The 21122-nt window shown below is 37.9% G+C and overlaps 1 protein-coding gene across 1 annotated transcript in view; it reads left to right on the top strand.

The window, feature by feature from the left end:
• LOC142104105 (mucin-2-like) overlaps window positions 1-19801 on the top strand; it is an 81982-nt gene extending 62181 nt beyond the window's left edge. The window contains exons 11-16 of the mRNA XM_075188594.1: window positions 2545-2784; window positions 8250-8406; window positions 10686-10814; window positions 14704-14848; window positions 16346-16428; window positions 19698-19801. Of these exons, the coding sequence (XP_075044695.1) occupies window positions 2545-2784; window positions 8250-8406; window positions 10686-10814; window positions 14704-14848; window positions 16346-16428; window positions 19698-19801 (858 nt within the window). The remainder of the gene's footprint in view (window positions 1-2544; window positions 2785-8249; window positions 8407-10685; window positions 10815-14703; window positions 14849-16345; window positions 16429-19697) is intronic.
• Window positions 19802-21122: the final 1321 nt, after the last annotated feature.

Raw genomic sequence — 21122 nt, 5'->3', positions numbered from 1 at the left:
TCATATAAACAGTCTGATTTCCCTTGCATCAAAGGAGTCCGGCATGCTGAGAGAGCATATCAGGTTAAGATTGTTAACATTTAACAAGGTCTTTTTAACTGTACAACATTTGTGCTGTTTACAATTTCAAGTTATACATTTTTCTTCTCAACCATGGTTGGAATTATTGTATTAACTTTTACTCCATCCCCTTTTTTGATACAAAAGCTTTTATTGATTGTTCTTGAGACAGGTAAAGGAATCTGTTAATCTCCTCATCTCCCAGATCCCTCTGGTTCCCCTGCAGACCTACATGCTCTATTAACAGGTAGTCCCCCTCCCAACAGAAATTTTGGCCATGGTCAGCACTGCTAATTGGCCTACTTTACCCTCCACCCCACAGACTTTATGTGTACTTCTTCAACCCGCTAATATATTAGACTTGTAAATATATGACTACTCTACATGGGCTCACTTATATTGGATATAGATCAAATCCCCTCACTAATAATGGATTTTAGAATTCTCTCATTTAATGTGAAGGGGCTCAAAAGCCCTCAGATAAGATGCAAGCTCTTCGCCCCTCTGAAGTTACATGGAGGAGACCTTGTCTTCTGAGTTAAAGAACAGGACCTACCCGAGCGCATTTCATGCGTGTGATAGTACACAAGAGAAAACAAGGGATGACTATTAGTCTGCCACCTTACATTTGAGTTGACTAAACCTCATTCAGACAAGGAGGAGTGTTATCTAATTCTATTAGGGACATCGAGCAATTGGACTTGTGCCATAGTAAATGTATTTTCTACAAACCAAAACCGACAGGCTTTCTTTTCCAAATTGTAAAGTATAATATCCTATGTAAAAAAAGGAAGGTCTTCTAGTTGCCAGACACTTTAACTCTGCCTTAAATGGAACTTTGGACAGATCAACCCATGTGGCCTAAACCTCAAACAAAACTGATTTCCAAAAATCAAAAGCATTTTCAAGCTTTTTCAAGACTCACCTACTCTATGATTCTTGGAGAGTAAGAGAGTGGAACCAGAGAAGGCGGTCTACTCTCTCCCCTGATATTCATCATGGTTAGAGCGCTACTTGCATCTGTGATCAGATCAAACCCTGATATAAGTGGGGTGTTGGAACACTAAAGGCAGAACTGACCTCCTGGAGTCTCCTAAACATCTTGTTGCTGTACAGGATCATAGCGGTTACAATGAGCATCATTCCTAAATGGCTGCATTTTTTGCAAACATACCCAGTAGAAGTTCTGCTTACACTACTAAGCAATATCCAAAAATATTTGACAAAATTTACATAAAATAGTACTCTTTTCCAAGAAATAACACGCTCAATTCCCTGCACCGTCTAGCACCTTCTCTTCATTTGATTACATAAATTGAATTAAAATATCAACCCTCTTCTTCTTCTCCCACTCTGTACTAGACCACTTGACAATATCTTCTCACGAATCAAACAGTAGCAGTCTCCTGTGCTCACCCAGCCTTAACTAAAATCTGTAACCTCTTCCTCTCCAATAGTATACTTCCATAATTATCCAAGTATGCTATTATTACTCCTATTCTGAATTTTTTTTTCACCCCAATGCTCTCTCAGATTGCCAGCTTCCTACTCCCATACCCTCCAAGCATCTTGAGAAATTTGCATACACTCACACACTTACTTCTTTTTTTCACACAGCCTATTGGATTCTTTTCAGCCAAACTTTCATTCTAAACACTTTACAGACGGCACTGATTAAGGATGCAAAAAATTTGATCAGTGCAAAACCTAAAGGCCACTGCTCACTTCTAATTATCTTGGACTTCTTTGTGGTGATTGACACTGTTGACCATTCATTTTTTATACAAATGCATTTTTCCTTAAGGATTCAGGACACTGGTCTATCCTGCTTCTCATCCTTCTTGAGTGTCTGTTTCTTTGGAACACTCAGCCTCTGCTTCCGCTATCTGTTAGAGTACCACAAAGTTTGTTCCCAGGCCCTCTCCGCTATCTTTACCACTTTTCTTGGAAAACTAACCTCTGTGGGATTTCAGTTTCATCTCTATGCAGAGGATTTTAAATGTATGCACATTTTTTGGATCTCCAAACATCTGTGTTGAACCACGTTACTGAATGTCCCTCTGCCATTTCATCTTGGATATCCTTTTATAGCACAAACGCAATCTTTCAAAATGTGAGTTATTCCTACAAGTCAATAGAAGCCACCTACCTGACACTCTATATCATTATGCCATCAATAATCTTTTTGAACCATATATGTTCTGAGACTTATTGTTGCCAGGTAAACTCTCTGTTCTGGGAAATAATGCTGTAGTCCACTTGTTGGCATGTTACACTTGAAGTACTGACCTATTCTCAGGTAATGAGGATGTGGAGATTTATCTATAGCTCCACACATATTCCAAGTTATGTTTTTAAGTTAGTAAATATTTTACTGAGTTTATTTTAAAGGGGTTTTCCATATATACAGGATTTGCACAATGTATCCCCATGTTTATTTAATTTGTATATACTCCCTGGTTTGTTTCTTTTACGATTCAACAGAGTAATGTATGTGGACTCTGTGGAAATTATGATGGCAATTCAATCAATGACTTTAATACTAGAGGACACTTCACAGTAGAAGATGTTATTGAATTTGGTAACAGCTGGAAACTGTCATCAACATGTCCAGAAGTTAAAACCATGATAGAACCTTGTGAAATTAACCCACACCGAAAATCATGGGCACAAAGGCATTGCAGTATCATCCTCGGTAAATCATTCAGACCCTGCCACTCTGAGGTAATTTGAATTACTGAATATGCTAAAGACATGTTAATGATGTGTGTATTGGGATGAATTTACATTATTGGAGCCTGCAAAGTGCAAACCCACACGGTTTAGAGTTTCAAACTCCTCTAAGTCACACACCTTCTACACATTGCACGCTGTAGCTTTGCTAGTCATGACATAACTGAATATAGCTGCACTATCCTGCACAAATCAAGCATTCAGCAGCTCAGTCCACATCTCTTAGCTTATCAAAGTCGACTAATGGAACCTGTAAATAAAAGTAAGGAGTGTCCAATGGCAAAGTAATACAAGTATTGCACTGTGATTTGATGCAAATAATAGTGAGTAGCCTTGTACCAGATAATAAAGTATTAGGAGCTTACCTGAACCACAAAAGGATCTTCCATAATCCATTGTAGAGTATCTTCATATACTTTACTCACAAGAAACTAGATAGAGGAAGCTTAATTCTCTACAACCTCCAAAAACATATACATAGTGTATAATATTTAATAAAACAGCTATAATAAAATGTCTTAAGTACAATAAATGAAAGTTTATTTGGATAAGATTCTTGGAACAGAGAAAAATGGTAACCCTAGTTTCCCTTCTGCCGCATTAAGGAACCAGTAGTAATTGGCAGTCTCCAAAAAAATCTGTTCAGTAAGGATAGTTGATAACTGTAAGGACCACTATGCATTTCATCTTCCAGGTTTCTTCAGGTCTGTAGTCTGCAAGGTAAGTGTACAGAGAGTGAGCTGTCCTCCTTTTTATATATCCATGTTCTCAATTAACAGGCTCCATGATCCTCAGCACCCAATCACATCTTATACCAATAATTAAATAGGAACCGTACATGTTTCATAGGCTAATCATAGCCATTTTCAAGACCAAAGGCTTCATTATGAAGTAACAGTACATAACAGTATTACTGCTAGAAACTGAGCTGGAACTGCACATCCTCAGTGAGCAAGTCACGGCTATATTGAAGACTGAGACAGATCAAGTTGGAGACAGAAGACTCCATTATATAATATATAGCACCATTACACCATTAATTATATAGGATCACACACGCTTAATAGGCTAAGTATAATCATATTTAAGACAAGGAATAATTAATTTTAGACTCCATAATGGGATATATAGTGTTCCATGGGATATATAGATTTTCTTCCCTTCCACTTACCTTAGCCAGACATGCTTTTATTTATTGTGCTGATGAATATGCTATTTTATCTTTATTATTAAATCATTTTTAAATATAGTACACTATGTATGTGTATATGTGTTTGGAGTTTATAGAGAATTAGGCTCCCTTTATCTAGTTCCTTGTGAAAATTAGGAAAGTATATGAAGAGATTCTACAACAAATTCTGGAAGTTCTTCATATTTTATTATCTGATGCAAGGCTAAACAAGGCTACTCACTATTATTTGTATCCTATCACTGTGCAATACTTGTGTTACTTCACTATTGGGTGATCCTTATTTTTATTTATAGGGTCACTTTTCACTGAGGAGGCAAGAAGTTTTATCAAGGTTAGCTTATTAAAAGAGTGAAAATTGACAAATTGGGGTAAATTTATCAAGCTGCAATTTTGAAAAAGTGGAGATTATGCCTATAGTAACTGTTAAAGGACCTGTGGTAGCGCCTTACCTGCGCACCCTATCCTCCTTTTCTGTTCTTAGATACACTCACTATAAAACTCACACTTTTATGCACTTTTCCTTACACAGTGTTGCCTTACTCAGTCTTTTGACCACACTAAATAACACAAGTTTTACAGAACTATTTATCCAATAATCACTGTATCTGATCAGTACTTCACAGTCTATATTCATTATAAATAATCAATACTCACAACATATGTATGTATTTAACTCAAAGTATTTTACTGTTAACACAGAAAAGCTTGTACTCACAATTCACACATATATCATAACGTTGTTCAACATAACATAGTATATAAATATAACATTAACCCTAGGTTCACCACCGTTATTCCTTACACTATCCTAGCTTCACATATGTATCCTTAATAAGAATCAGTATTTATAATATTGATTTAACTATCACAGATATCAGACAATAGAGCTACACAGTTATAGGTATATAAATAGTTAAATCCACATTACAAATACACATATAGCTCTATGGATATATATATATAAATATATATTAATGATACTTATCAAGTCCTTGTATCCTTGTTCCGATTCTTTATCTGCAATGTAGGGAACGTTCCTGTAGCATAGAATCCTTTCTTGTAGCTTAGTGTAGGTTTTCTGTAGTATAATGTATATATAGTTTCTGTAATATAATGTATCTTTTCTGTAGTGTAATATTATAGTGTAATATATATATTTTCTGTAATGTAGTGTGTCCCTATTAGTGAGTGTTCCTAGTGTATTTTCTGTAGTGTAATGTGTTGTTCCAGGGCAGCAGCAGCAAGAGAGAGAGGGGGGATCCCGGGTCTGGACTTTTATAGTCCAGACTTGGAAACTCCCAGCCTCCCAAGTAACAGCGTGTGTGTGGTGATTCACCACACACACATGGAGCTTCTTGGGTCCAGGGGTGATGATGTCATCACCCCTGTTGGTTCTCCCCACTATGTATGTGTCCAACAGTAAAAAGCTAGTGACCCTCCCAGTGTCCCAACACCCTCCTTTGTCTCAGGTTTCAAAGCTGTTATCTGAAACTGACCAGAGTTGTGTGTGGGGTTTTACAAACACATGCAAAATAGCTAATGTTGCCATGTGGCTGGGATGATGGGAGATACTTTTGAACAATGCATGAAATGGCTTGAGACTCATATCATAGGAGAAGGTTCTTCAACAGCAAGCAATTAAAAAAGTCTAGCTGTCATTTTTGTAAAATGTACTAAATAAATGATAACTAGAATCTGTTGGAATCTGAACGTGCTACCCTAACACCCACCAGAGGCTACCTGCCTCACTCTGGAAAGCACTGGCGCACTTCAATCCCATGGGCTGCGGTCAGGGGCGTAGGAACGAAGATGTTCATGGGGGGGGCAAAAAGCTCAGGATTATTATAGGGCTTGGGGGCCCTTTCTCTCGTGTTTGGGATCTTGTATTATGACAGTTGTAACAGTGACTGTAGATATGCAAAGACTCCCAGTCCTATGTTAACCTCAGCTTCATAGTTTATTTTACTATAAAAATGTAATTATACATTATTAAATAAATATTATTATTAATATTAACTACCAATTCGTACAATAGCTGTTAGAAAGATAGATAAATTTGATTGTTCATCTTAAAAATTTTCATTTTTTATAGTCCTTAACCTAGTTTTTATTCAGATTTCTTTGACAGCCTAATCTCATTTGATTGGGAGCATTTTTAAATCTATAGTCAATGCCTCACTGGTTATGGTATCTGCTATAAACTCAAATTGCTATATCTCAGGTTTGTTACCGGATGCACCGCACAGAATTCAGGGTAAAAGTAAAGTGAATAGTTGTTCATTATCAATAGAGATTATTTATTAAATATTTCTGAACGGAACACTTAGAGTTTTTAAATAAACAAATCAATCAATCTCTATTAAATCTATACTAAGGCAATCTATATTAAAGAACATTTGGTAGTTATACTAAGACAATCTATCATTTAAAAACGTTTCACAAGTTTAGAACAGATACCATGACTTCAGAAAGTAGCATGCAGGCTTTTGTGTAGATGTTTATGGGGGGGCAAAACACAGTCTTTGCCCACCCAACGGAAATCATGGGGGCGCAACTGCCCCATCTGCCCCCCATGGTTTCTACACCCCTGGCTGTGGGCGCCTGTTCAATATTTAAGAAGCCACCTGGAGTCACCCTAATTCCCTAAGGACCCAATCCGCTATACCAAAACAGTAAGAAAAAGCAAAATACACATGTAATTTTAAAAGAAATTTGAATTAAATAAAACTCCTAAAACCCTTGTTCACCACTTTAATAGATTTTTTTTAAAAATCTTCTTCCTTGGCCTATCATAGTTGAAATGTAAAACAAATAATAAAATAATAAAACCCAGAAAATCCCATAAAAATGACCCACCAGCATGCCAGCACTGATTGCTGCTAAATGAAAGCAATCCCTGCGAAAACACATGAGTGATGGTTTTGCGTATTTAATGGTGGTCACTGCAAGAGTGTGATTTTTTTTTCCCATTTGGACCATGATCAAGGAACAATAAGATAATAATTTATTCATAAAATATAGGCAGTGTGGTCTCCTATTTTAGTGGAATCCAGTACACGCTGCCCATTTTTTTTATTTTTACACAGTGCAGTTTTTAACAATATTTATTTACTGAACGTTGCACCAAAAACCTGTGAACCTGTGGAATCAGGAATGAGACGGAGATATATGAAGTGGGTTATGGGGCTAGTGCCATTACTACTGCAGTATCAGCTCACACAGGAAACAATGGTAGTCTACTGCAAGAACACTACTACTTTATCACTGGTCACCATTGCTTTGTAAATGTGGATGGGTTGCTTGAATCTTCAGCGGAGGTTACTTATTTGCCTAATCTTTGGTGAATCAGAACAATTCCCAAATGAATTAGCCGGTGGTGAATCTCTGAATCTGATTCTCAAATTTTTAGTATCAATGTGAGTCATGATGTAGAATGGCAACTCCATCAATGCATACACTGCAATTGGAATTGATTACATAAGATACGCTTGTTCTGGTGTAACTGCTACACCTGGGATGTTAATGAATGAGGAACACACAGGGGTAAAGTGCAGATGTTGCCTACAGCAACCTATCAGATTCTAGCTCTCGTTTATTTAGTACAATCTACAAAATGATAGCTAGAATTTTTTCAAACCCGCTGGAAACTCACAGCTTGAAAAATGTACCCTTTAGATCCAATCAGGAGATGAGATCAGGTAAGGAATGATACAATGTAGAATAGTGCACCACAGGCAGATAATATGTACTTAACACTTTACACATTTTAAACGTTTAAGCTTCAACCTTTCTCCTGCCATATGGCTGACTTTTACCTAGAACAAAATTGAACAAACAGAGTTAAGGTAGGGATAATTGTGATTAGCTGTCTTATGAATTTGGTTAAAAATGTCTCAAGATAACCCATTAGACAATTTCAAAGCATTCATCTCTGCTATATTGGTTAAGGTGAGTTCTCCTGGAGAGATAATAAAGCTATTTGTGTGGAGTTTCTATGTTCACCCTGTATGGCTTTCCTCTGGATGCTCCACATTTCTTCCACAGTCCTAAAGCATACTGGTAAGTTAAATGACTTATGACATAATGGACCCTAGTATGTGTGTGTGTTAGGAAATTTGGAATGTAACCCCCAATGGGGGAAGGAACTAATGTGAATGATTACATATTCTCTGTGCAGCGCTGCGTAATATGATTGGTGCTATACATAAAGGAGAATAATAATTGTAAGTCAAATAACAGTGATATTCTATCTTTATGCTTAAAGGTTGACCCCCAAAGCTATTATGATGCATGTGTTAAAGATTCCTGTGCTTGTGATGAAGGTGGAGACTGTGATTGCTTCTGCACTGCAATAGCAGTGTATGCTCAGACATGCCTCTCTCATTGTATCTGTGTTGAGTGGAGAACTCCAAACCGTTGCCGTAAGTTTCATTAAGAAACTAGAACCTCATCAAGAACCATCTTAAAGAGCAAGAAAACCCTCTTTAATGCATTCAAATAAGAAAGTATTTAACTGAAATATCTGAAGTGTATGTATGCAGTATAGAGTATCTGTTCAGGATGCAATCCAACCTCTTTAGGTCATGATGCAAATGATGAGCTCCTATGCCCCTCCACCTTATGTGCACTCCATTAGTTCCCAAATACTGTTATGTATATGTGGCAGGGTAAAATTAACCTAGCATTCCTCCCGGCTTTCCTTGTAAAATCTAGACAAAACAAGTCCTGTCCCTGATCAGCACAAACCACACCCCGGTGTAAAATTAGAAAAACAAAGGGAGATAAGCACTAATTGTGTCATGCTGATCACTGAAGGTGTCACATCTGCCCCAATTTCTGCCCCAATATCTGGATGCAAGCATTGACGTAGTGCATGCATCAAAGGCCACCCTATGCGTTTAATAATCCATTGCTTCATCCCAGGTGTGGTCAAGCAAGATAATATTTAAAAGAGAACATTTGGAGGTGACCTCATACTCTATGGCTGGTATATTAATGATCTTTTTATAATTTATAATGGGGATGCTAATTTGGCACAGAATTTTGCTTCACATTTAGGACCTCATTTAGAGTCGGACGCAAAGCCCATTTAGGAACTGTGGGAGTGTGCCGCAGCTTGGTAGGGTATTATGAGTGGCAAGCAACCCCAGTTGCGTCCCACTCTTAATACCCTATCGAGCTGCGAGCAGTTCTTGCAGCTAGCTAACCGCTTGCACAACCTAATTCCTGCCGCACAGCTTTAGCCCTGTTTTGACATGTGTTGCATCTGCGCCTCGCTGCGACTAAGATTTATTTACATGGTCACACCTTCACAATTCCACGTTCCTCCCATTCTCTCGTAGTGAGTAGCAAGCTGTCGCAAGTGTTTCTGCACATGCGTGATGGTGTTTTTTGTTGGATGGGCCTAAAACGGACTTTGTGTCCGACTCTAAATGAGGTCCTAAAACTCTAAACACTACAATTTGAAATACACTCAAACTTTTCGAAACAGGGCTATTTAAATTTTGCACAGCACTGTCTCAGTGCAGGGCTCAAAAATTATTTCATTTAACTTCCAGAAAGATCTAGGGCTAAATGTATCAAGGTGAGAGTTTTCCGGCGGGTTTCAAAAGTGGAGATGTTGCCTATAGCAACCAATCAGATTCTAGCTTTCATTTTGTAGAATTTACAAAATAAATGATAGCTAGAATCTGATTGGTTTTTCAAACCCGCCGGAAAACTCTCAGCTTGATACATTTAGCCCCTAGACTCCAATAATTAGCTTCACTTATTATAGACCATAGGGTACTAATTTTAATTATCTTGGGTTATGTTTTCTACATCCATGTGTTTGACTAAGTGAATCACTTATTACATTTTTGGTCAAAAAATTTAAATAGTAACCTTTAGAAGAGAGTCTTGCAATAGACATACGCCAATACAGTCAATCTTTATTTTTAAACTGCGATCCCAAGTTTCAGTGCCCCATTATCCTGGGACCAAAAGTATCAGTTCATCATTGTTCTGGACCTCAAATTAATCAGTTCCCATAGGTTGTGTAACTGTGGGGTAGGCAATAGTTTGAAGAATTAAAGCAGTGATAGGTATGTATTCTGTAATGATAAATAAATTTAGTCTACTGTATCATATTTCATTTATATTGTGTCGGATACATAATAACTAAACCTTTTAGTGCCTCCTTCTTAGAATATATATGTCGGTGTCTAGGCCACACTTAGAAATACACCAAGCAGATTCTACCAAGGTTGGCACTCACTCCTATAAAATTCTCAGCTGTGATGATTGGCACCCAAAATCACTTTCACCAATCAATTCACATGATCAGACAGAGACACAGGACTGGAATGAATGAACAGAAGAACACTGTTAAGATACATAATGGTAAAGTCACTGGATGTCACTGATCTGATAGTGACATCCATTTTCTTGTGGAGGCAGAGGGTCCACAAAACTACTGTCAGTTCAGCTACAGAATCTAGTCTGTTCTGTTTTTTTTCCTCTGTTCTTTTTTGTTTCCTCTTTATAAATTCTGAAGATATAAGTTACTTTTAAGATATTTTCTAGAAAGTGGGTACATAACCTATTTTTTCATATCTGAGACAACAATCAAATTCAAAGTATGATTGGGGGTAATACCCACATTAATGGCACAAATTCTGTGACAGTTGCTCATGTTGTATATGTTTGTATTCTTCCACAGCTGTGTTCTGTGATTATTATAACCAGGAAGGAAAATGTGAATGGCATTATAAAGCCTGTGGAGTCAACTGCATAAAAACCTGTAGAAACAAAGCTGGAAACTGTACAACTGAACTACCCAAAGTGGAAGGTATGAAAAGTGAACTTTTTCACTAGAATGGTTGAATGGGAATTGTCATTAGAAATAATTTACATACATATTTATATAACAAAAAAATAAACTAAAAATAAAAATGAAATCAAAATTTATAAAAAAAAATATATAATTGGATTTGCACTTATCCTATGTCTATTATGTGATGGTTCTTTCCCTCTACATCACAGTATGTTGGGTGTAAGGTGTAATAACTGTTGCTAATAGGGTAGTAATAATAATAATAATAATAATAATAATAATAATAATACAATTTTTATTATTAATTTTGAAAAAAATATTTAACTAGTAAAACATTATTTAAAGCACAAAATAAAAAATATTTATTATAGTAGTAATCAAATTAAGTATAGCCTATATATCCCTAAAATCACTATATGTATTCACTACCTATATATTGACTGAAGTTATGCTTTAATGTTTATTTTTTTAGATGATTGTGTGGCATAATTTTCTATAGTCTGTGAAGTTGTGTGGTTTACACATTTTGCCCAAACGTGCACCACTTGCTTAATTTTTTGGAGAGTGTAAGGACATATGACCTGGTGCTGGGTTGGACCTATCTCTATTTTTCTAACATAAAATACACATTCCCATACTAAATATGAGAACTAAAAATATGCTTATGCATATGTCCATATGGTAATTTGGATGCATCTTACACTTACGACTCCTTACGCTTAGAGAGGTATAATGGGGGAGAGAAGGTATCGGTAAGCGTAGTCCAAGTAGAGTAAGGGCGTGTTTTCATAAATGTGACTGAATCAGACCTGGACACAGACACATATATGCCGGTCAAGAAACACATCATTTGCGTTCTTAAAATTAAAGCTATTTGCTGGAAGACTGTTACATCGATCTGTGCTTCTGCTGCTGATGATCATCAGCACAGACCATTGCAATGTAAGAAAAACCTTTTAAGTAAATAAAAACTATTCCTCCTCCCCATCAAAAAACTGTGATACCAGAATCAGTCCCCATAGCCTGGGCCGATTGCTGCAATTGCTGATGGACATAACACTATAACAGGGAAACCCACAGTGACGGAAAAACACAGCTCCAGCCTATCAGCACAGGGCTGAAATTCCTAGGGGAATCGTTCATGCAAAAAAAAAAAAAAGTGGTCCCCTCCCTGAGAAAAAGCAGCTCCAGGCTAAAAAACTACGGCCCTTCCCAGGTCCCATACCAGATGAGTGTTAATAAATAATTAAAATGAATGAATCCGCATTTTTTCTGTGACACTATTGGTCCCAGCACGCCCTGGCAGCCATGAACTGCTTTCATACGCTGGTGCCTGTAGAATCAAAGATACCAGCATACCCTTGACTGCCAGAGCATGCTGGTGCTTATACAACTATAAGCACCAGCAGGTCCTAGCATCCCAAAAATATTTTTTAAAAATTGTTTAAAAACAATTGTGAAAAACTATTTTGTTAAAGTAAATACTCCCTGACACCCCCGTTATCAATTTATCACACACCTAAATCCATGGTTTGGATCCTCTTTAATCTTCCAGCTTTTAATCATTAAGAGAAAAAAAAATATTGAGACGAGCATCATGTTACACTTAAGTATAAAACATGCTTTAATCATTTGGATGTATGTAACAAGCTATACTGAGTATTTTATATCTTAAGGTATGTGCGACTCAGTATATAGACACAATTGCATAATTTGTGCCTATGCATTTAACGCTAATGCGTTTAAACTCCAGATCAAATCTATTCCATCTACTGTAACTGTTTTAGACTAATAATGACACCTGCTCTCTAAACAATAGTATTTCATAATATGAAATACATCCTTAAGAGATTTCTAGATAACATTTAAAAATAAACTTTCCAAATTAAAGATTTTCACTAGTCACTACAGAAGTATTCTCCCATAATGAAGATCAAGGCGTATGGATGTCCTAAGCAGTGATCAATTTGTGCAAACTGAATAAGATTCGATTGTTCAGCACATGGGTCGAACAGCAGCACCTCTTCTGGCTTCCCTGATGCTGGTTAATACAGTTGGAAGATGATTAGATACACATCTTTCAACCACATTTTAATGGATCAGATTATGACTCCGTTCTGCACAAGATCTGCGTCTCTCATCCACACTCATTACATCCTCCCACTCCCGGTTACAGGACTTTTTTCAGGCTGCACCCACTCTATGGAATTCTCCCCCTCGCACATTAGGACTCTCCCCTGATCTACAAGCTTTCAAGCGTTCTCTGAAAACCCACCTCTTCAGACAAGCTTATAATATTCCTCAATTACCCTATTACCACCTATTATACAACTACCCCTTGACCAACATTGTTGTGTGACAGGATCATTTAGCTTATGAGTCACTTTTACCTTTGCAGTCTGGCTGGGCCGACTGCAAATGTAGACTTAACCTCATGTGTCAAACTCCCATTGTCCAATAGATTGTAAGCTTGCGAGCAGGGCCTTCTCACCTTTTTGTCTGTTTTACCCAGTTTGTTTATTAGTTTACTATGTTTGTCCCCAATTGTAAAGCGCTATGGAATATTTTGGCGCAATATAAAAAAATGATGATGATGATGATGATGATGACATACTTGTCAACTTTTATTATCTCCTCTCACTGAGATCCCAAAGGGCAGGTAAGGTGACAAGTGCAGGAGGGGTGGGGTCAAATATGCCCCCTTCCACATTATAATCATAATCAGTTCTGGAGCCCAAAGAAATTCTGTTTATTATAATAATAATAATAATAATAATAATAATACTATACTACAGCAAGCTAATTAAAGGGGAATGACAGACATGCAATGTTGTTTTGTAGTTATTATGTAATCTGCATATTTATAGATATTTGTTTTTCTATTTGTTGGCCTTAATGAAAGAACCTAATTGCTTATAATGATGTCTATGATGGGTAAAGAAGCAGTACAGGAAAAATTTGTTGAAACACTTCTTCATAATTCTTTAGTCTCAGTATGAGTTAAGCAGAGAATGAGTTAAAGGTTGTGCAGAACTGTAAATAGCAGGAAGGGGCAGGATATTCAAAAGAATAACTACAAAGCTATAGGATTTTTTATTAGAATCTCCGATTATAAAACTTTTTTTTTAGAATGCTTTAATAACAAATTTGTTCAAAATAAATATTTATTTTAAAGGAATTATTTTAATGGTGTAGAATATTTTTTATGTGCATTAGAGTTTGCTACAATTTGCACTTTAAGTTTAGAAGTTGTGATACAATATGATGAAGTTTTAGAAAATGGATAGAGAAACTGAAAATTCTCCATCTTTAATTTAACAATCACTCACAGCAGAATTTGCCATCACTCTACTCATTGCTGCCAAACATGAACTGCTTGATAATATATCTTTTGCACACACTAGACATTTTTTGTTACATTGTTAGGTATATTTCCTCTAGAATATGCTTAATATTGCCTACAACTTTGTGTAAACTTATTGGGCCTGACTCATTAAGGCAAGTAAAGCAAAAAAAGGAGTAACTTTGCACCTTGACAAAACCATGTTGCATTGAAGGGGGAGTTCAATTTAAAATATGATGAGAAATTTATAGTTGGGGTAGGGCATGTCCTAGATCAACTTTAAATTTCAGGGTAAAATTAAAGCTATCAAGAATTTGTGTGCTGCATGAATAAACAGCCAGTATTTATCTTGCTCACAAAATAATAAACTAATTTGCACTCCTTGCATTGTGACATGGTTTTGTCCAGGAGAAAACGCACTTATTTGATTTACTTACTTTCCGTTATGAATCAGGCCCATTGAGTATAATAAGCACTATTACCCCAGCAACATATAAACTGGCAGATCCAAACAAGGCAGTACATGTTGAAAAGTTAATCATTTTGTGTGCTATTTCTTAGGCTGTTATCCTTCGTGCCCACAAAACAAGCCTTACTTTGAGGAAATTAGCATGGAGTGTGTTGCTGAGTGTGGTTGCTATGATCACATGGGAAAATATTACAATCTAGGAGAAAAAATTATCTCCTGCAATACATGTGAGACTTGGTGAGTTATTAAAAAAATATTTTGCAGTTCAATTTGCATTTTTACAACTCTCATGTGGTTTGTGAAACTAAACGACAGAAGTTATTATTTTTGTTTTTCAGTGAATGCACAAGGAAAGGAATTAAATGCATATATGATGAAAATGGTAAGTTTCAACATGGACATGAATAGAGGTATTAAGGTTAAAATAATTATATTTATTTACCTAAAACCATTTAAATGTGCTTATTCTTTTTATGGAGACTTAGGGGGATAATTACTAAACTGTGTGTTTGAAAAAGAGGAGATGTTGCCTATAGCAACTAGAGATGTTCACTGACCCATGTGTTCTGGTTTTGGTTTTGGATCTGGATTAACTTTGTGTTTTGGCTTTGGTTTTGGTTTTGGCAAAACCGCCCTTGCGTGTTTTGGTTTTGATTTTGGATCACAATTTTTTTCTAAAAGCCCTATTTTTTTTTTTGCAAAATCACATATTTTTGCTTTTTTTCCCCCCACCATTATTATTAATCTCAATAACACTAATTTCACAATATTATTTTCATACACTTTCAAACAAAAAACTGCAGATTTGGAAGACCAAGCCTGCCAGCCCTAGTATTTGTATTTCAGCAATGACAATTAGCAATGGAGCAATGGAGCTCTCCTCTTTGTGTTTTACCTATATAACACAATACAATGTGACTGCAGATTTAGAAGACCAAGCCTGCCAGACACATTATTTCTATTTCAGCAATGACAATTAGCAATGGAGCAATGGAGCTCTCCTCTTTGTATGTTACCTATATAATACAGTACAATGTGACTGCAGATTTAGAAGACCAAGCCTGCCAGACCTATTATTTGTATTTCAGCAATGACAATTAGCAATGGAGCTCTCCTGAATGTCACTGGAGACTTTGAAAAACACTTCTACCCCTCCTCTTTCTTTTCTGCCTATGACGCTGCCTAAGTGCACTAGAGACTGCCAAGAACGGTGCTATCCCTTCTGTGTCCCTCTGTGAAATGGCGCTGGATCGCGGTTTCACAAAAGGAACTTTTCTCAAACTTCAAGAGCCGTTGTCACATCCCCTTACTTTTGAAATTCCCATGACCATTAGGACAAGTAATCTAATTGTTATGAGTCCCAGGCTCTACTCTTTTGGCCAAGGTTTTTGCAACATTGTATTACTAAATTTAGGACATGGACCACTAATTAAAACAACCTAAAATATTCACAAAGTGTAATATTCTTTTATACTTTGTGAAGTGTCTCAGCAACGTCACATGTTCCTGATGAATGATAAGCTGCGTTCCCAGCTCTACTTATAGGTTTTGGTTAGGACATACTTCGATTTTGTATATGTTAAGTGTCTATACTTACTATACACAATAATTGATGCAAATAAATGTCATTCACGTACACAACTTTCTGTCTCATATACTAGATCACTCTGACACATTCCCTGTGCACTGACAAAAACCCTGGGCACCTTTGAGTATTTCATTTTGTCTCCTCAGGTTCTGTGAGTGTCCAAGTTGTTCCTCAGCCTCAGTGTTCTTTTCATGCACAGTCATGGCCGAAAGTTTTGAGAATGACACAAGTATTGGTTTTCACAGTGTTTTTAGACCTTTTGTCAGCTGTTGCTATGGTTTACTGAAGTAAAATTGCAAGCATTTCATAAGTGTCAAAGGCTTTTATTGACATTTACATTAAGTTTATGCAAAGAGTCAATATTTGCAGTGTTGACCCTTCTTTTTAAAGACCCCTGTAATTCACCTGGCTTGCTGGCAATCAACAGCTGGGCCACATACTGACTAATGGCCGTTCATTCTTGCCTAATCAATGCTTGACATTTGTCAGAATTTGTGGGGTTTTGTTTGTTCACCCGCCTCTTGAGAATTGACCACAAGTTCTCGATGGGAGTAAAGTCTGGGGAGTTTCCTGACCATGGACCCAAAATTTCGTTTTGTTTTGATCCCCAAGCCACTTAGTTATCACTTTTGCCTTATGTCAAGGTGATCCATCATGCTGGAAAAGGCATTGTTTGTTAACAAACTGTTCTTGGATGGTTGGGAGAAGTTGCTCTTGGAGGGATTCTTTAATCATGGCTGTGTTCTTAGGCAACATTGTGAGTGAGCCCACAGATGAGAACAGAAGAGAGGGTTATATATAAAAGATAGAGAGCCAAAGCTAACAAGATCTGTCATTTCTACCGCAAATTACATTTTGACTCGTTTTTAGGTCCATAAATGTCGTAAGAAACCAAGTCATGACTTGGATCATCTCGATACTCTAAAAAAAAATCAATTGCGTGCATATGCAAAGTTAGAATAATTATAAGATGAGTGTAGCTCTGCTCTAGTAGCATATGTTCCAGATTTACATCAGGCGTATGTCAGATACACTTACAGTGATGGCCAAAACTATTGGCACACTTGCAGTTTTGTCTAATAATGCACCATTTCTTCCCGAAAATTGTTGAAATTAAAAATTGTTTTGGTATTCACATATGTATTTCTTTGGCTTGCCATGGAATAAAATACAAATAGTAAAACAATTTACCAAGTCTTAGCTTATTCCACACAAAAATTCTTAAATGGGCCAGACATAATTTTTGACACCTTAGAAACAATTCGATTTCAAGGAACTGATTCTTCATTTTTCAACTGAACACATCTGTGATGAGTAGCAGGTGTATGTCATATAAAAACATTTCATTTAATAGTGAAAAACACTCACCACCCAGAGAATTGTCTAAGAAGGTCAGAAAAGAGATTGTTGCCAAGCAGGGACAATCTGAAGGCTTAAAATTAATCTACAGAGTCTTGATGTTCCTGTAATGTTATTTGAAAGATTAGGACACGTGGGACTGTAGTCAACCTCCGCGGAATGGCTGCAAGAGAAAACGTGATTACTGATTGCAGCATAGGATTGTTTGAATGGTGGAGTAAGCACTTTGATCAACTGCAAAACAGATTCAAGCTGACATTCAGACATAAGGTGCAATAATTTAAACTTGCACCATCCATCGCCAAATCAATGAAATGGGTTAAATGGTAGGAGGCACAGGAGGGTCCAATGCTGAGAAAGAGAGAAAAGAAAGCCTGATTTGCCATAACACACCTGGACAAGTCAAATTTCTTCTGGGAGAATGTCCTGTGGATAGATGTGACCAAAATGTTATGTTTACAGGAAACAAAATGAAGCTATCAAAGAAAAGTACACCTTCCCTACAATCAAACATGGAGAAAGCTCAGTGATGTTTTGAGGTTGCTATGCTATCTCTGGCACTGGGTGCCTTGAATGTGTGGAAGGCATCATGAACTCTGGAGATTACCAGTACATTTTGGAGTGCAATGCTGAATCCAGTGTCAGATAGCTGGGTCTTGATCAAAGGTCATGGGTCTTCCAGCAAGCCAGTAACCCCAAACATTTTCAAAAAGCTCCCAAAAATGGTTTACATCAAGACGCTGGACTGTTCTGAAGTGATTCGATCTAAATACCATAGAACACCTGTGGAGAGATCTGAAGAAAACGGTTAGACAAGCACACTTGACTCTCTCAAATTACCGCCTCATCTCTCAGCTCCCATGCCCCTCAAAGGTTCTAGAGAAAATTGCCTACACACGCCTCACACACTTCCTTTCTGTTAACAACCTGTTGGATTCTCTTCAGTCAGGCTTTCGCTCTCAAAACTCGTTAGAGTCTGTGCTGACCAAGGTTGTCAATGATTTGATCACAGCTAAAACTAAATGCCATTACTTTCTTATAATCCACATGGATCTCTCTTTTTTGCATTTGACACCATTGACCACTCTCTCCTCATATATACCCTACAATCCCTATGTCTTCAAGACACTGTACTATCCTAGTTCTCATCCTACCTATCTAATCGCTCTCTCAATGTTAATTTCTCTGGAGCAACCTCCACTCTCCTTCCTTGATCAGTTGGAATACTAGAAGTCTCAGTCCTATTTCCTCTGTTATTCTCTATCTATACCACTGCTCTTCGAAATCTAATAAGCTCATTTCAGTATCATCTCTATGCAAATGATACACAAATTTATCTGTCCTGTTGTCTCGCACTTCTGACTGCCATTTCCCCTTTGATGTCCTCTCGCCAACTCAAACTCAACTCAATCTTTCAAAAACAGAATTAATAATATTCCCACCCACCAATAGAAGCTTCCTCCCTGAAATTTCTATTTCTGTTGACCACATGACCATAGATCCCACCCACAAGCTCGCTGCCTAGGTGTAATCCTTGACTCACAACTAACCTTGGTTCCCCACATCAATTCTATATTCACATCATGCTGCATACATCTACAAATCATTTACAGAATACATTCATATCTCACACAAGAGAAGATTCATGCACTCATCATCTCCCACATTGACTATTGCAATTCCCTCCTTACTGGTATTTCCAAAATCAGACTCGAGCCCCTACAATCTATTTTGAATGGAGCAGCTAGATTGATTTTCCTTGCAAATCAGTCTTCCTCTTGAGCCACTCTGTTAGTCTCCACATTGGTTGCCTGTTTTCATGAATCCAATATAAAATCCTTCTAATAACCTACAAGGCCATCAACAAAATTATACCAACATACATCACCTCACTTGTATCAAAATATCTTTCAATTCGACACCTCTATTCTGCACAGCATCTGTGTCTCTCTTCCACTTTCATCATTTCCTCCCGTTATTGGTTACAGGACTTTTTTTTGAGCTGCACCCACTTTGTGGAATTCACTCCCTTGCATAATAAGACTTTCTTCTAGTCTTCAAACCTTCAAGCATTCTCTGAAAACCCACCTCTTCACACAAGCTTATAATATTCCTCAACCACCCTCTTAATCTCCCTAGGTTACCCTATTACCAGCCTTATCTCCTTCTGGTTGCTGAGCAACCAGGCGCAATCTAGCAGACAGAAGGTGGCCTTCCCTGGATGGAAGAGGGACAGCACCTGACACTACTCTTCTTTCTTACCTCTCTTATGTAGAATTGTACAAAAATACATAGCATTTTTGATGCCTAGTTGTCTAGCTTTTGATGCAGCAGAGCATGATATTACTACCACTGTGCTTGACCTGTGGTATAGTTTGGCACTCTGTAATGCAGTTTTTAAATTCTCTCCAAATATAATGGCGCTCATTGTGGTGTAAAAGCTTGATAATACCCAGGTGCATTTTGGAAAACTTGTGTGATGTGAACACAAACGTTCTTATTAGTAAGCAATGGTGTTAGCATTGCTACTCATGAGCAGGACCCTCATTCCTCTCGTTTTCCTGTCCACATTATCCTACCTACCTCAATACCCTGTACATGCACCATCTGCCTGGACTTCCTCCGCAGTCCGCAGGTTCTCTTGCCTATGCACATGGACATAGGATTGCTTCATGCTGGTATGTCTTGTTATTATTATTATTATAATTAATTTTTATTTATAGGGCGCCACTAGGTGTCCGTAGCGCCATACAGGGATGAACGAAATTACAATACGAGGTGAGACAGCACAGTACAGTAAACAATAAGCACAGTAACTCAGTGAGCTCAAAGCACAGCTAGGGGGGTGGGGGAGGGGAAAGGGGAAGGTCCTCCTAAGACAGAGTCCAAGAGGGAGGGCACGGGTGACAGGGAGACCCCCAGAGGGGGGAGGAGGGAGCGAGAGGGGACAGGGGGAAGAGGGTCCTCGAGGAAAAGGGCGAGGTAACTGGAGAGCAGAGATAAAAGTGGTGAAGACAGGAGGAGAGAAGACCCTGCTCAAAGGAGCGTACAATCTAGGGGGTGGGGTAGACAGACAGAGAAACATGGGGGAGAGAGGGAGAGAAGGAGGGATGAGGATAAGGGAAGGTGAAAGAGGGGAAGAGGCAGAAGAAAAGGTAGGAAATTAAGTGGGAGACTGGAAGGCTTTAAGAAAAAGATGGGGTTTTAAAGCCCGTTTGAAACTGGACAGATTAGGAGAGGTTCTGATGGAGGGAGGGAGCTTGTTCCAGTGGAGGGGGGCAGCGCGGGCAAAGTCTTGGATACGCGCATGGGAGGAGGTGATCAGGGGGGGAAGAGAGGCGACGGTCATTGGCAGAACATAGAGGGCAGGATGGAGCATGAATAGAGAGGAGGGTGGAAATGTAGGGTGCAGTGGCATTGGCGAGGGCCTTGTATGTAAGAGTGAGGAGCTTGAACAGGATTCTGTAGGGGAATGGGAGCCAGCAAAGGGATAGGTAGAGGGGGGAGACGGAAGAGGAGCGGCGAGAAAGGAAGATAAGCCTAGCGGCTGCGTTAAGTACGGAT

Source organism: Mixophyes fleayi, chromosome 10 (genome assembly GCF_038048845.1).
Source record: "Mixophyes fleayi isolate aMixFle1 chromosome 10, aMixFle1.hap1, whole genome shotgun sequence".
NCBI lineage: Eukaryota > Metazoa > Chordata > Amphibia > Anura > Limnodynastidae > Mixophyes > Mixophyes fleayi.
This window is presented reverse-complemented; position numbering and strand designations above follow the sequence as displayed.